The 17693-nt window shown below is 41.5% G+C and overlaps 1 protein-coding gene across 1 annotated transcript in view; it reads right to left on the bottom strand.

Moving 5' to 3' along the window:
- The window catches only part of rictora (RPTOR independent companion of MTOR, complex 2 a), a 148545-nt gene that overhangs the window by 104166 nt on the left and 26686 nt on the right, over positions 1 to 17693 (bottom strand). The window contains exon 3 of the mRNA XM_052020116.1: positions 6201 to 6298. Coding sequence (XP_051876076.1) covers positions 6201 to 6298 — 98 coding nt within the window. The remainder of the gene's footprint in view (positions 1 to 6200; positions 6299 to 17693) is intronic.

Genomic DNA, 17693 nt, shown 5'->3' with positions numbered 1-17693 from the left:
GCACCCGTCCATCAGATCAACTGTCCAACCGGTCGCCAGCAAGTTCGTCTGGCATGGCCTGCGCAAACAGGTCAGTGAGTGGGCCAGGACTTGTCCGCACTGCCAGACATCAAAAATCCAACGACACACCAAGGTCCCGCCACAGCAGATCGAGCCTACCCGTAGAAGGTTTGACCACATCCACGTCGACCTCGTTGGTCCTCTGCCAGTTTCAAGAGGAGGCCGGTACCTCCTTACCATCATGGACCAGTTCACGAGGTGGCCAGAGGCAATCCCTCTATCCGACATCACGACTGATTCCCGCGCCCGGGCGCTGCTCACAACTTGGATCTCGCGTTTTGGTGTTCCGGCCCACATCACTTCAGACAGGGGTGCCCAGTTTACCTCCAGCCTCTGGTCTGCATTAGTGAACATGCTAGGGATGCAGCTGCACACCACCATGGCCTACCACCCTCAATCAAACGGGTTAGTGGAACGTTTCCACCGCCATCTGAAATCAGCCTTGATGGCCCGTCTGAAAGGTCCTAACTGGGTCAACGAACTGCCTTGGGTCCTACTCGGCATACGCACTGCCCCCAAGGAAGACCTCCACGCTCCGTCAGCTGAACTTGTGTACGGTGCACCGCAGTCGTCCCAGGGGATTTCATACCCGCCCTTCGGGGCCAAGAGGAACAACCCACGGCAGTCCTGGAAAGACTGAGAGGCTCGGCAGCTTGGCACCAATTCCCACTTCGCGGCATGGTCAAGCCCCATCCTGTGAGCCCAAGGAACTACGAGACTGTAAGTTTGTTTTCATTCGCAGGGGCACACTCCGGGCACCATTGTAACGACCATACGAGGGGCCGTTCCAGGTCATCAGGAATAATGGGTCCACCTTTATTTTGGACATTGGGAGCAAGGAAGAGGTTTCCACGACTGACCGCCTCAAACCAGCCCATTTAGATCTACAACAACTGGTCGCGGTCCCAACACTGCGACGCAGAGATTGACCTCCTAAGCAACGGCTAGAACAGCCAGAAAACCCTGGGGACTGTATCGCCAGTTCCGGGGGGGGTGGTGGTTGTGTAGCGACTCACTGTCCAAACAAGTGAACCAGCTTGGCGGCTGGGTCTCGCGTCGTCGGAGCGGCGAGGCCCAAGATGGCGCTGGGCCTTCGTCTTCCCCCGAACGACAGGGAGAACCCGCGCGCCGGAAAAGTATGCGCTATGTCATCAAATGTCATTTCTATTTTCGGTGGGCAGGAACCATCCCTCTTAAAAGGCCTGCACAAGGAGGGAAAATAAATCAGTTTTGTTCTGCAGCTCGTCGACTAGTGTCTTACTTTCACATCGCGGTAGCAGCCGCTACAGTTTCTCTTTACACAGATGCTGCCTGACCTGCTGACTTTTTCTAGCATTTTCTGTTTTTATTTCTTCAACAATTTTGCAAGTGTCAATGAGATCTCCTCTCATTCTTGTGAAATCTAGTAAGTATACTCCCAATCTCTCCGCATGCAGCAAAACAGTCATTCCTGGAATCATTCTCGTGTGCTCCCTTTATAACAAGTACATCTTTTCTTAAGTAAGGAGACCAAAACTGTACAGTATACTCCAAATTCAGTCTTACCAAGCCCTATACATTTGCAATACAAATTCAAATCCTCTTGTAACAAAGCTTAAGATACCACTCGCTCTCTTAATCACTTACTGTACATGCATAATTGCCTTTAGTGACATGTAGATGCACATCTAGATCCTTTGAACATCAACATTATTTAACAGATGCAGGTTTTTTGATATATGCACAAAAGTGGATAACCTCACATTTTTCCACACATTATAGTCCATTCTCGTTCACACTCTCAACTCATCCATATTCCATTGAAGCCTCTTTACTTCCTCCTCTGTACACATAATCTCACCTAGTTTAGTATCATCAAACTTAGAAATATGATAGTTCATCTCTCTCAGCAAATCATTGATATCGAATATGAATAGCTTGGAATCAAAGCACCAATCCTTCAGGAAGACCTAACTGGTCAAAGCCTGCCAACCTAAAGAGGATCTAGTCTCTCAATCTTTGCTTTTGTCCAATTTTTATTCCTTGTCAGATCCCACCAATCCATCAAAGTCCATGTGCTCTAAACCTCATTAATCAATCTCCTATGTGCAAACTTAATAAAAGCCATCTGAAAATCTGGCATCTGTTGTTTTTTCCTCCTTATCTATTCTACTAGTCATATCCTCAGAGTTAAAACAGTCAAATGTGATTTTCCTAGCATAAAACCATGTTGACTTTAAGGAATTTTAGACTCCGTCCACTAACATTATGTTAATGGGTTGGTAGTTCCTGGTTTTTTCTCTCCCTCCTTTCTTAAATAGTGGAGTCAGATTTGCTTCTCTTCAATCCACAGCAACAATTCTAGAATCTACAAAACTTTAGAAAACGATAACCAGAATATCCATCATCTCTAAGTTCACTTCTCTTAAAACTCTGGATTTTTTCAGCTTTCAATCTTACCAACTTCTCTTGTACCATTTTATGACTAATAGTTCCTGATTCTCACTAGACCCTTGATTCTCAAATTATATCTGGCATGTTTTGTATGTCTTCTTCCATGGCAACAGTAATTGTTTAATTCCTCTGCCATTTTCTTATTTGTCATTATAAATTCTATCGTCTCTGGAAGGGGCCTAGATTTGCCCTTGCTGGTAGTTCCCTTTTGTTTTTTTTAAATACTTCTAAAAGCTTTTACATGTTTGCTTTCTGCCAGTTTTACACTCGTATTCAACCTTGCTTTTCTTTATCATTTTCATGGTCCTCCTCTGCAGAGTTATAAAATGCTCCCAAACCTCAAACTTACTGCTATTTCTGGCAACTTTGTAAGTCTCTGCTTTTGATTTAACACCATCTTTAATTCCTCTGGTTCAGCCACAGATGAATCAGTTTTTCTTTTAGGTTTTTATGCCTTAAGTTTTTTTTTGCATCATGCATTATTTCTTTAAATGCTAATCGTTACCCATACACCACAGTGCTTTTCTATGTTACTTCCCCAATTTAAGGCCCTGGTTCTCCATTGAAGTACATACTTTTCAAACCCAAAACCCACCCTGCACATGGGCCCACTTCTGTGCTGCCCATTGATCCATCACCCGATTGTAGGCCCACTCCTACCTACTGACCTATCATTATACTACAAAAGGCCCACTCCCACCAATCAATTCAACATCACCTTACAGCAGCTTCACTCCCATCCATCAATATATCAAAGCCCACAACTGCAACTCATTTCCACCCATCAAGGCACCATTTCCAAAATGCACATCTATGCCCATCTACCGATATCTTTATTCAACAGCAGTCCCACTGACATCAACTTCTGAGTTAATCCCAATACATTAGTAAAGCCTAATGATGATCAAAGAAATTTCCACCTCCCTACAAAATATTAAGTACTTTGAGCAGTATAACATTGGGACTATGTACAAGTTGTTATATTATCAAATGGCTATTGGTAGCAATAAAAACACAAAAATGAATGAAAGTAATATCCAAATTATATAGGTATAGTTAATAACATTTTTGTTTTCTTTGGGGAATTGCTATTGTGAGATTAAACAAATCTTCCAAGTGATCTTGAAACTTACCCCTTCCATCTGCTGAGGTCTCTAAGATGTATATGCGAACACAAACATCTAATTTATGTGAAGAAATGAGGCTTGAATAAAACATCCATTTCCTTTTTAACTTCCTGTTTGTGTTTTGTTGGTTAGTTAGGGGAATTTAAACACAATTTATAGTGAGTTTTGACAGTTCCGTCATAATGCCATTCGATATACTTGGTTCTGCACTATAATAAAACGTTAAGTTTCTACCAAATCACTTAAATCCAACATTCGTAACACTTGCTAGTGCTAATCATATAAATTGGTAAATTGGTTTATTGTCACATGTACAGAGGTACAGTGAAAAACTTTGTTTTGCATGCCATCCATACAGATCATTTTATTACAACAGTGCATTGAGGTAGTACAAGGGAAAACAATAACAGAATGAAGTGTTACAGTTACAGAGAAGGTGTACTGCAGTCAGACAATAAGGTGCAAGGTCATAATGAGGTAGATTGTAAGGTCAAGACTCCATCTTATCGTACCAGGGGATTGTTCAAGAGTCTTATAACAGCGGGACAGAAGCTGTCCTTGAGTCTACTGGTATATGCTTTCAGGCTTTTGTATCTTCTGCCTGATGGAAGGGGGGCAGAAGAGAGACTGTCCAGGGTGCGTGAGGTCTTTGAGTACGCTGTCTACTTTACCGAGGCAGCAAGAAGTGTAGACAGTCCATGAAGGGGAGGCTGGTTTCTGTGATGTGCTGAGCTATGTCCACAACTCTGCAGTTGCCATATGGATAAACACACACCATCCAAGATCTCATGCTAATGCCAGCACCCCTCCTAGGGAATACCGGTCCGAGTTAATATAATCAGAAGCTATACCCAAATGATGCTATTTCCTTCCAACTACAACTCCACAGCTGTTTGTGACCTTACAACCTTGAAAAGAAGTTGGCTATTCTTGTCATATGGCTTTGAGAATAAAGCGCAGGCCTAGATGTTGCAAATGGATTGTGCCCTGGCCTTGGTTTAAACCCATGTTTAAGTTTAATCTGTTTTGTCTACAATACCAAACAAAATACTGCCGGTGATGAAAAAAAAATTAAGCAGTAATAAGTTAAATGCAGGCTTGAGGAGCACTTCCATTTTCTAACTGGGCACATTACAACATTTAGACTAAAATTTTACTTCTATAGTTTCAAATAATTTGTATTTCCAACATGTCCTGTTTATATTTCCATTGAAAATAACTAACTTCCAGCTTCATCCAGGATACTACTGCCTGCCCTCCAACATTATAAACAAATATGAGAAACTCACCTTTTGTTTGTTCACTGGTTTATAATGAAACTGGCGAACTAGCAACAGGCAAGGGTTTAGCTTTCCACTGGTACCTCACTTAACACTCAGGATGCATTCTCAGGAATGAGAGGGCCAAATGCTTGAGCGCTAATACCTTAATGCACACTCATTGGCTGAGAGAACACCAGCAACATGACAGCGTTTAGGGAGGAGGTAAGTTTTGTTTGTTTTGTAGTTTTATTTCTAAATAAAAATACTTTTCCAGAGGGACAAGATCATTATTGTGGGATAATGATTAAGCAGGTTACCAGTGTACATAGACAATGGAAACTACAGAAACAATTCCCAACTAGTCATACACCAATATTTCATCAATATAGAAAAATACTTGTCAAGATTCAGCAACACCTATAGAAAATGAATATTCGTCCCATCTCAAACAACAGGCTGTTCTCAGCAAGTGAATTCTCGTTTGTCTGATAACTTTATAGGTAACTGTGTCAAGATTAGACATACTGCAAAATTACTTCACTAATTAATGGAAACATTGGCCAATGCAAGATGTAACTACTCCCACCATAAGATTGATTCTATCTGAACATTTTGATATTAGAAAGATGCAGGTGCAATACAGGGACACCAGCAACTGCAAATAATTCTGGATAAAGACATATTTCAAGGCTAAATGAATATGACAGAGATGGGTACAAACACTGGGAATAGCTTGGTTGGGTTGAATTGTTTTTCTTCTGTACTGCGTATTTTAGTTAAATGGAATAGTAATGAACTCCATAGTTCCCTTGTATGTTGGAATGTTCCCTCGTACATGGGCCTTTGGCACTATTAACGTTATTTCATACTCAGCCTACTCTAGGCTTTCCCAGAGTTTATCCTAACCTGGCTGTTTCTATATGTCCAAGCTAAATCTATTACCTTGGGCATCCCAGATTTTAATTGCTTCATGACAGTCAGCAATACTTCAGTTGTCACTGTTTTAAGCTCTGGATTCTCCTTTTAAACTTTATTTCCTTTTTTCTAACACTCCTTAAAACCCCTCTCTCTCTCTCTGATGCTGTTTAGTGTCAAATTTTCCCTATTTCCTTAGGGCATGGGAGGAAGCCATTTGGTCATTGAGTCTCTGCTGGCTCACGGAGTAATCTCATTCTCCCATTAATTTTCTCTGCAACCTATTCTCCCTATATTCCTATCAATTCCCCACAGATTTTGCTTAACAACACTCCTGTGAAGTGCCATGGGAATAAGGTTTGCACTTGGCTATGCCATATACAACAGTGCTGTTCATACTTACTTTGATAAAGTTGTTCAGGTGTCCTAGCTTTCGCATGTTAGATACTCCCTGGGGTTTAGCCACATTCTGGAGGATCTCGCGAAGGTTGTCTGCAGGGTCTAAAGTAAAATACAGAAGATTGGTTATATACTGCTTTGGGACTTTCTCCTTTGAGCATCTCACCTTGTTTCACACCATACTTGATTTAATAAATCTTCATTCATTACTGCCCATGGAGGTACCAAAAAAGATCTCACTGAAATATTGTCAGTTCTTTACTTCCTCAGCCTCTGGACAAAATGACTTGTATCTTTAGTGATTTCAATTGCCATTTCAGTTCCACACACCCTTCCCCTAAATCACTGCATTCTCACTGTCACCCAGTCTTTGCCTCAGAGAACAGCACAGTACAGAAACAGGCCCTTTCGCCCACGATGTTGTGCCAAACTAATTAAATGCCTAACTAACCTAAACCCTTCTGTCCTTCCAGGAAAACTGGAAAAAGATTCACAGCAGGCCTTGACTATCTCATTTCTCCATTCTCACAGAAAAAGCCATCTTCCCTCAACTTTCTTTGCTACAAGAACAACTTAACCTTCCAACTAAAAGCCCTTATAACTGGAACCATTCTGAAAAATGTCCTCTGCATCTTCCTGAAACAGTGACCAGAACTAGAAGACAGAACAATAGCAAAGGCAAACTACTGATTTAACCCATTCATAGTCACTTCTGGCTGGGCCAAATAATGCCCTGTTCTCCTGTACCAAAACTGCTCACTATTCCAGGATTATCCCTAAGTGTATTAATATCAACTCAGAGCCAAACACTCCTCTGAAATTTCACTTCCCACAATCTGGGCCCCTGTCTCCTCCAGCCTCATCTCCAATTTATCACTGAGGTCCAATCAGTTGCCACTGCCGCTTCGCTCATTTTTACCCAAATTAACCCAAGCAATCTGCTAAGGATGTGCTGTACCCTAGTCCTAAATATCCCTTTTTTTTCCCCCCACCTTCACCCGGCCTTCTCCAAACTCATTTTATTTATGTTACCTACTTACTGCTCTCTTAACCTAGTCCCACTAAATTTCTGATACCCATTTTCACTTCCTGGTATAAGCTGATTTTGTTTTAGCCTTCTTCCCTCAGCTACTGTCATCCATTTCGTATGGTCCCTTACAATGTAGGTGGCAGCTGTTTGGCCCATCATGTCTATGCCAGCTTAGAGAACACCCATTCCGCCACTTTCCTCCCTGTAACCTACTCTCAACTTATAGCCACCAACTCTCCCCATTTCTCCCACCACCTACCTAGGAGCAAATTAAAGGAGCCAATCATCCTACCAGAACATTTCTAAGATGTAGGGGGAAAGCAGAGCACCCAAGAAAAACCCATATGGTCCCAGAGAAAATATGTGAACTCTGTCTAGACAGCAACCAAGATCAGGAGTGAAATGAGTCGCTACAGCTATATGGCTAACATCCCACTCTAAATAAAAGTATTGGGAAGTCAGTAATTATCGTCTTCTCTCCCCATCACAAACACTTTCTTTGCTCCCATCTCTAGAGTAACTGTGAGATTTCACAATCTTGGTGTTATGTTTGACCTCAAAATTACTTTGCATCCACACGTACTGACCATCACTAAGAATGCTTATTTCCACCCACATTCCACATATACAACACTTTCTCTGGGAGTTGCTGTCAATTTTTGGCACTTCCAATGCTGCTCAGAAGATCAGGTATGGTGTGGATCGGCAAGCTATATGTGCATATAACTGTATTCTGAGCCAAGAATCTTGAGAATGGGAATGTCTGTTCATGCTGTTTTCTGTAGCTGTTTGATACAATGGAGTGGACTTCTAGACCATTTTCCAAGTTATGACTCTTAACTATTGTTCTACTAGGAGCCAGCAATTATACAATGGCCCAAATACACTCCCTCTGTGCTGTCACAATTCTATGACACACCAAGGGTTGAATTATTTTATATAATTTCAGCAAAACTCCCTCAACTTTGTACTTTATGCTTTGTTATAAAGCTCAAGGTTCCACGTGCTTTATTAACCTGACATGGTACCTTTGGGCACAGCTACTCATTACAGCTTCATTTAAATGACAACATTGGGGAACACCGTGGCATTGCAGGTAGTGCTGCTGCCTCACAGCCTAGGTTTAATCCAGACCTCCAGTGATTTCTATGTTCAGTCTACACCTTTGCTCTGGATTTCTTCCAAGTGTACAGGTTTTGTCCTACACCCTAAAAGACATGCTGACTGTTAGGTTAATTGCCTACTGTAAATTACCCCTAGTGAGAAGGTGGCTGGTGGGACAATTAAGGGGGAGCAAGTAAAAGAGGATGGGTTGCAGGGAAATAAATGGATGAATGGGATTTCTAAGAGCTGGCAGAGACTTGAGGGGCCAAATGGCCTTTTATGTTTCAAAGGAATAATATTTAACTTGCATTGTTTCTCATTTTTGCAATGATCACAGAACATAGAACATTACAGCACAGTACAGACAGGCCCTTTGGCCCACAATGTTGTGCTGACATTTTATCCTGCTCTGAGATCTATCTAACCCTTCCCTCCAACATAGACACATGAATGATAGAGAAATGGGGGGGGCTATCTAAGAGTCTCTTAAATGTCCCTAATGTATCTGCCCCCACAACCTCTGCAGGCAGTGCGTTCCACGCACCCACCACTCTGTGTAAAAAAACTTACCCCTGACATCCCCCTTATACCTTCCTCCAATCACCTTAAAATTATGCCCCCTCATGTTAGCCACTGTCGCCCTGGGAAAAAGTCTCTGACTGTCCACTCGATCTATGCCTTTTATCATCTTGTACACCTCTATCAAGTCACCTCTCATCCAAAGAGAAAAGCCCTAGCTCACTCAACCTATCCTCATAAGACATGCTCTCCAATCCAGGCACGATTTTTAATGAATCTAGCTTACTTCCAGGACATTTTTAAAAAAACCTTAAAATCATATTTGCATTTGTCATGAACTCTCATTTTCTAGGTTATTGATCCTGGCTTCAGCATTACTTGTCCAGTAACAAAGCCATGACATGACCACGCCTTTCAAAACATAAAAGCAAAATACTATTGATGGTGGAAATCTGAAATAAGAACATAAAATGCAGGAATATTCAGCAGATGACACAACATATGCCAAAAATTAATGTTTTTGGCTGGTTGTGTACTATCAAAAATCTCACCTGCAGATAAAATTAGGTCCATGTTTAAAGTGGAAGCTCCCTGCATTGTTTATACCAAACAGGTGTCATCCCCTACAGAGTCTGGATTTTTTTCTTTTACATTTTCTTTTCCACCTTAAGATTCCCAGCCAATGTAATATTCACAACTTGCAATTAATTCTTGAACAAGTAAACCATTCATGAACCATGATACTGCAGGTCCTCAACTGCCAATGCTATACTTGCTCAGCATTGCATGTCATCATCAAGACACACTTGTAAGGATAATTCCTGCCCATCCACTCCCTAATCCCACAAATTTAAAATAATTATCTAATTTTAGAATCCAGACAAGCACAAACATGTTACTTTGTCCCTCTATCTCAAAATGATATAGCACATTCTCTATTCAGACAACACCACACCACTTCATTAAAACAAAATATACTCCCTTCCTTTGCTGGAAAAGACTCTTTTAAACTCCCAAAGGAATCTCATCATTCTTTATTTCCAATAGCAATATACCCAAACGTCAAAATGGTGAAAGGCATTTCTTCATAAAACTCAACTCCAGTCCACATCCTCCTTGCAATATTTTGGTTGCCAACATGCAGACATTTTTGAGTCCCTGCCTAAAATTACACTTAGTTGCCATGGGCTATGACTCATAGTAATCTATGAAATTCCATGTGGCTTGGCTCCAAAATTATTTTTAATCTTGGCTCCTACATGTACATGCTGCCCAGCCAAAATAATTTACTTATTACAATTGGAAGCAGAACCGCCTTCAATAAACCAATCAAGTCATTCGGTCACTATTTGGCCATCTGTGTGTTTTTTTTGAATTTCATGGTGTTCTTTAACAAGAGAATTTTGGAAAAAAAGAACAATTACATCTGCCATATTCAAGATTCAAAACAGTGCAGATTTAATGTAAATGAGTGCCTTGCTTCTACATTTTCAATGTTACCCACCTCAGAAGAATACCTTGGATGATATTCTTCCATTTCCTACATCAACTAATTTACGATCCCCACCTTCAATTATGGTCTAACTTGAAGATGTAGAACATTCCGTATTGTCAGGTCAATGACTACCAATTATTCAAATATACCAGCACCAAATCTACCTCAGAATTTCACTATACTCGACTGTCCAGACAACGATGACACTCCATGAACGGAATGTTGGAGAGATATGAACCACCCAGCCTCCCTTCATTAACTGTACGGAATTTAAAAGTGCATAAATTTGGGGTTCGTAGTGGCATAGCAGAGCTGCTGCCTAATAGCTCTGGCAACTCAGCTTCAATCCTGACCTCTGCTGTTGTCTATGTGGAGTTTGCATATATCCCCCCTGTCTGCATAGGTTTTTTCCAGGTGTTCTGTTTCCTTCCCACATCCCAAAAGAAGATATATGGATTGGAATTAACTGGCTGCTGTAAATTGCCTTGGTGTTTTGGTGAGTGATAGAATCTGGGGGGGGGGGGGGGGGGGGGGGGGTACTTGACAGGAACATGGGGAAAATAAAACGGGATTTGTGCAGGATTAGTACACATGGGTGCTTTCTGGTCAGTAGGAGTTTGGTGGGCCAAAAAGGCCTATTTCAGTGCTGCGTGACTCTATGACTATGACTAGTAACCAACATTATCCTTAGATTCCACAAAAACTTCAGCAACTGCAATGAACACTCATCACTCTTACAACTGTTACAAATTTATATCGATGTACGGTGGAGAGCATTCCAACTGGTTGCATCACAGCCTGGTACGGAGGCTTCAATGCACAGGATCGCAAGAGGATGCAGAGGGTTGTAGACTTAGCCAGCTCCATCACAGGCACAACCCTCCCCACCATCAAGGACATCTTCAAGAGGCGGTGCCTCAATAAGGCAGCATCTATCATTAAGGACCCTCACCATCTGGGACATGCCCTCTTCTCATTACTACCACTGGGGAGGAGGTACAGGAGCCTGAAGACCCACACTCAATGATTCAGGAATAGCAGGAATGGCCCAAGAACACTACCTCGTTATTCCTTTTTCCCTTGCACTGTTTATTTATTTTTGTAATTTATAGTAATTGTTATGTCTTTACACTGTCCTGCTGTCTCAAAACAACAAATTTCATGTCCAAAAGGTCAAGACGCAAGGGATCTAAGTCAGTGATAATAAATCTAATTCTGATAATACCATTATTTTTAAGACTAATACTGTTACCAATACATTTTCCTCAATGTAAAGGAAACAAGGCAAAGTAATTCCATGTCTACCCCATCATTCAACAAGATTACAGCTGATTTACCCAAGGTGTCAATTCCTTCTCTGTGCCAGATCCCCATAGCCCTCAATTCCTCAATCTTTCAATTACACATCCATTTGCTGAAACTTTTAGAAAGCATCGAGTTAGATAAGTCGCCGGGACCGGATGAGATGTACCCCAGGTTGCTGTGGGAGGCGAGGGAGGAGATTGCGGAGCCTCTGACGATGATCTTTGTGTCATCCACGGAGACGGGAGAGGTTCTGGAAGATTGGAGGGTTGCGGATGTTGTTCCCTTATTCAAGAAGGGGAGTAGGGATAGCCCAGGAAATTATAGACTGGTGAGTCTTACCTCAGTGGTTGGTAAGCTGATGGAGAAGATCCTGAGAGACAGGATTTACGAACATTTGGAGAGGTATAATATGATTAGGAATAGTCAGCATGGCTTTGTGAAGGGCAGGTCCTGCCTTATGAGCCTGATTGAATTTTTTGAGGATGTGACTTAAGCACATCGATGAAGGGAGAGTAGTAGATGTAGTGTATATGGATTTCAGCAAGGCATTTGATAAGATACCCCATGCGAGGCTTATGGAGAAGGTGAGGAGACATGGGATCCAAGGGGACATTGCAGTGTGGATCCAGAACTGGCTGGCCCACAGAAGGCAAAGAGTAGTTGTTGAAGGGTCGTATTCTGAGTGGAGGTCTGTGACCAGTGGTGTACCTCAGGGTTCTGTACTGGGACCCTTACTATTTGTGATTTTTATAAACGACCTGGATGAGGAAGTGGAGGGGTGGGTTAGTAAGTTTGCGGATGACACAAAGGTTGGGGGTGTTATGGATAGTTTGGAGGGCTGTCAGAGGTTACAGAGGGACATAGATAGGATGCAGAGTTGGGCTGAGAAGTGGTAGATGCAGTTCAACCCAGATAAGTGTGAAGTGGTTCATTCTGGTAGGTCAAATATGTTGGCGGAATATAGTATTAATGGTAGGACTCTTGGCAGTGGAGGATCAAAGGGATCTTGGGGTCCGAGTCCATAGGACGCTCAAAGCGGCTGCGCAGGTTGACTCTGTGATTAAGAAGGCATATGGTGTATTGTCCTTCATCAATCGGGGAATTGAATTTAGGAGCCGAGAGGTATTGTTGCAGCTATATAGGTCCCTGGTCAGACCTCACTTGGAGTATTGTGCTCAGTTCTGGTCGCCTCACTACAGGAAAGATGTGGAAGCCATAGAGAGGGTGCAGAGGAGATTTACAAGGATGCTGCCTGGAATGCAGAGCATGCCTTATGAAAGCAGGTTGAGGGAATGCAGCCTTTTCTCCTTGGAGAGACGGAGGATGGGGGGGGACCTGATAGAGGTGTATAAGATGATGAGAGGTATTGATAGGGTAGATAGTCAGAGGCTTTTCCCCAGGGCTGAATTGGTGGCCACAAGAGGACATAGGTTTAAGCAGCTGGGGAGTAGATATAGAGGAGATGTCAGGGGTAAGTTTTTTACTCAGAGAGTGGTGAGTGCGTAGAATGGGCTGCCGGAAACGGTGGTGGAGGCGGATACAATAGGGTCTTTCAAGAGACTGTTAGATCGGTACATGGAGCTGAGTAGGATAGACGGCTATGGGTAAGCCTAGTAATGTCTAGGGTAGGGACATGTTCGGCACAGCTTTGTGGGCTGAAGGGCCTGAATTGTGCTGTAATTGTTCTATGTTGTATCTCCACTTTAAATACTTCTAATGAGCTAGCCTCCACAAGTCTCTGGGGCAGAAAATTCCAGAGATTCACCACTCTCTGTGAGCACAGTTTGCAACCTTCCATGCCTTGGCAATTCAAGATATATAAATGTTGTGAGAGTACCTGTCTTCAACACCTAGTCAGGCAGTGCATTCCAGATTCCATCCAACCCCTGGGTAGAAAAGGTTTTCTCTTGGATACCCTCTAAACCTTTTACCCCAAACATAAGCTCTCTAGTTTTAGACTCCTCTGTTGTGGGGGAACAAGATTTCCTTTTCTACCTTATCTATGCCTCTCAATTTGGTACAGCCCTATCAGATTCCCACTCAGCTTCCTTGGTTCCAAGGAAAACAAACCCACCTATTCAGCATACTGAAAGTAAAGGTGAATTTCATTGCAGTGAGGCACTCCTAAGATATAGAACCTGGTCCATGTTTTCCACAGTCTTACCATAAACCTTTATTGTGGAAGACCGTGATGTACAGGCTTCATATGTTGAACACACAGTGTCACCACTAGGACTGCCCATTTCCAGATCTCCAACCATCAGACTCTATCCCTTTTCTAGCTCATTGGCTACTGAAACCTTCGCCTACTTCTTACCTCAAGTCAGGTTTAGATTTAGAGAGATTTAGTGTTGTACAGCACAGAAGCAGGTCCCACAGCTCCCAGTAGAATGTGCCCATAATAGAAATTACCTGTTACCAATCTAAATTGACACATTCTCAGACACAACAAAAAAGTCAAAATGTCACGTAATTGTACAAGGTCAACCATGTGATTAATTCACACTTTGCAAATTCACCATAGATCAAATACTTGTGTGCCTTACAAACATTGGCTTTGCAGGCATTGCCCATATCATCTTGTAAATAATTTAAAATCAGGGAAGACGTAGGTTTCACCATGAACAGCGACAACCAGCTTCATCTTGCCATGACCTCTTAAACCCTTCTAAACTGGATCAGATGTTTCCTCCAACTAAAACCTGGAAAAGCCATTATCTATTACCTTTAGTCCCTTAAATTAAACCTTACTTCGCAAACTTGATATCATATTTGACCCCAAAATGATAGAGGCCATTTTTAAAACTACCTACTTCCACTTCTGTAATGTTGCCCGTCTCAGCTCATATGCTGCTGAAACCCTCAGTATCCCTTTATTGCTGAATTTGACTACTCCAACACATTACTTGTACTCATTCCACTGCCTACAAACGTCATCGAAATATTTTCCTGGCCATGTTCTAATTCTCTCATTCACCCATCAGTCTTATGTTAGCTGACCTACATTGGTTAAGTAATGCCTCAATTTTAAAATTCTCATACTTGTATTCAGATCTGACCCCTCCCAGAAATTCTCTTCTAGCCCTACAAACCTCTAGTGTATCTGCACTCTTACTATACTGGCCTCATGAAAATCTTTGAGTTTAATCAAACCATTTGTAGGGGCTCGAGCTTGAACTGCATAGCCCTAAAGTTATAGTATTCATGTCCTAAACCTTTCTAGCTTATTTCTTGAGTTTTATCTTTGATATGCTATTGAAAAACGACTGGATATTTGGTCACCTGATCCAAAATCTTCTTTGGTGGCTGTCTAAATTATATATTTAATAATGTACCTGTGAAACACCTTGAATTTTTTTTCTACATTATAGCTGTTACATAAATGGAAGTTGTTTTCATTGACCCTAATATGGGATTCCCCAATGTTTATCGCAAGTGCCTAAGCTTGAAAAAAAATGTTCCATTGTTTAGCATCAATATCAAACTGTAATATTAGTTTCTACCCCCAGCAGTCTAATGCTTTTGGTGCTCAGTGTTGTTTACCAGAAAAAAATAGCTCCGGATTTTACTCCAAAATGGCCTCATTCCAATTTTAGACTTTTTTGTGTGGATTTATACAAGTACCACTTACCTGTTGCAGCCAAGTTTCTCTCCTGATTCTTTGCTGCCATGTTATATTTGTTAAGGAGCAATCCAGTTCAGATTGCTGCTGCTGCTCAGCATTCTGGTCCAGTAGTATATTGTCCAGCTATCTCTCCCCTACTTATGAATCCATTTACAGTCCCTTTTCATGCCACTATGATTATGGACCCCAAATGCAAGACTTGCTCTTTCAGCCCTCAAAACTACTCAAATAAAGCAGCATTTAGCATGCCCACATACATGTATATCATTTAATGCATTAGTATTGTTTAATATGTATTCACATATGGAGATACTTAGAATGCAATCTATTTTTCCCAAGATGTTCAATTGTTTAAATTTTATGTAGCATAAGATACTGTAAGGGATAGCCAAAGCCCAGGAGTACAATATATTTGATATTTGTAGTGCACAATATCAATCTCACTCACATAGTGAGACTTTAACTGTGTCTCAATCAACGTTAAACTAATTGTTTCACAATAAAGAATTCAATTAACTCCTCTCAGTCACTCCCCTGCCTTCCTATCTCTTAAAGTTACATCTCTCACATTGCTGGCCTCAGCTCCACTCAGAGAAAAGTTTCCATTTATATATAGAGTGCAGATAGACTTTCAATACTTTGCTTTAGTTTTCAAGATACACAAAAAGAGGATCTGTGAAGTTTCAAGGACAGCATCAGCATAAATTGAACATTTTACAAAGCCTTCTAGGACTTGTAAACAGAAAAACTGGAATTTACCACATCACTTAGACTAGAAGCTCACTAGAAGTAAAATAACATGAGAAACAGTTTCAGATTATACTCCAGGCATAAAAGGCTCCCAGGAGTACACATTCAGAATTTGTTTTCCTACCATGGAGAAACCATACCCTTGGTGTAGAACAACACAAAGAACACAAAAACAACAGGGAAGGCAAATCAGGCACATCAACTGGGTAATGCCCAGCTCAGATTTTAAAAGTCTGACAGCCAATGGAGAAAGCAAAGAGTTTCAGTTTGTTTGTGAAGCCATCATCGTACTGGTTTGGGAATGAGCCAGGCAGGTATTTGCATTACAAAGTGGACATTAATGGCATTATAAAAAATTCTTGCAGGTTTATAACTGTAACGTGGTGGCCACTAATTTACACACAGCAAGCTCTCTCAAGCTCCATTATTGACTCCAGAGTTAACGCCATCTGTTTTCAGTGGTATCACCAGAGGGAGAAACATTAACCAAGACACTTGGGATAACTTGCTGGAGGAGGATTTTTACATCCAATGCTGCAGACAGGTTTTCAATTTGACACAATATCTAAAAAAAAATCTAACTGTGCATCACCTACTGCCTAGCATCACCCTAGATGCATGTTCAGGAGTGGGATGTAAACTCACAACTTTTTGATTCAGTCAAGTACGTTACACACTAAGCCATGACTATCACTTGTGATACACATTTCAACAACCATTATCACGTTCTTAACTAAACCTATGCATTGGAACACTGGCAATTTAAGGATGCTAAATCTATGAGCCGCTAAAAGTTTCCAACTAACAATTTTCAGAAGAAATTAAATTAAAACGTGCAATAACTTTTCTGTTACTGTATGTATGGCTTCATTGGTAAACAAAGTCTGCTATACCATTTAATGCCTAGGAGGTAGAACCTCAGCAGCAATGTACAGGACCCTCTCAGTTTCTGCTACACCTTGGTTATACACGCCACCCAAAACAAAAAAGGAAATGCTAGAAGATCTCAGCCAGTCAAGCAGCATCTGTGGATAGAGAAACCAGTTAAGAAGAACAAATAAAACAGCAGATGCTGAAATTAGAAACAAAAAGAGTAAATACTGGAAGAACTCCACTCAGTCCTTGGTGCATGCCCTTGGTGCTCTAAATCATATTCCCCTTCAGATAATCAGACCTGACAGTGAAGGGAAGCAGCACTGGTCAGACTAGTTACCAAAGAAAATGGTTTTGCTTTTGCTACAATTCACTTTGGCCCGAGGCTAGTTCAAACTAGCTGCAGATGCTCAACCTGTAGACTGATAACAGACTTGAACAGAGCGGTTGTTAACCATGTCAAAGAAGGCTTTGGTCAAAGTGCCTCTGCTTTCTGGGATCATCAGCACTTTTATGCCGGCATCTATCCTGATGGGTTTAACTAAAGGATTAATACAACACACAAAAGACAGAAATAGGGGGCAGTCTTGTACAATTCCCGATTCGACCAGAAGCTTTCCATTTCCAACTTGTTAATTTGGTCTGTGCTACTGGTGTTTGTGTTGAGCTATTTTATTCAATTGCCAAATCCAAATTAATGATGGTGATATTTAAAAGGCATTTACACAAGCACATGAACATGCAGGAAACAGAGATATGAATTTCGTGCAGGCAGATAGGATTAGTTTAATTTGGC

This window comes from Pristis pectinata, chromosome 7 (assembly GCF_009764475.1).
Source record: "Pristis pectinata isolate sPriPec2 chromosome 7, sPriPec2.1.pri, whole genome shotgun sequence".
Taxonomy (NCBI): Eukaryota; Metazoa; Chordata; class Chondrichthyes; order Rhinopristiformes; family Pristidae; genus Pristis; species Pristis pectinata.
The sequence above is the reverse complement of the archived record's forward strand: the minus strand, read 5'-3'. Positions and strand labels throughout refer to the sequence as shown.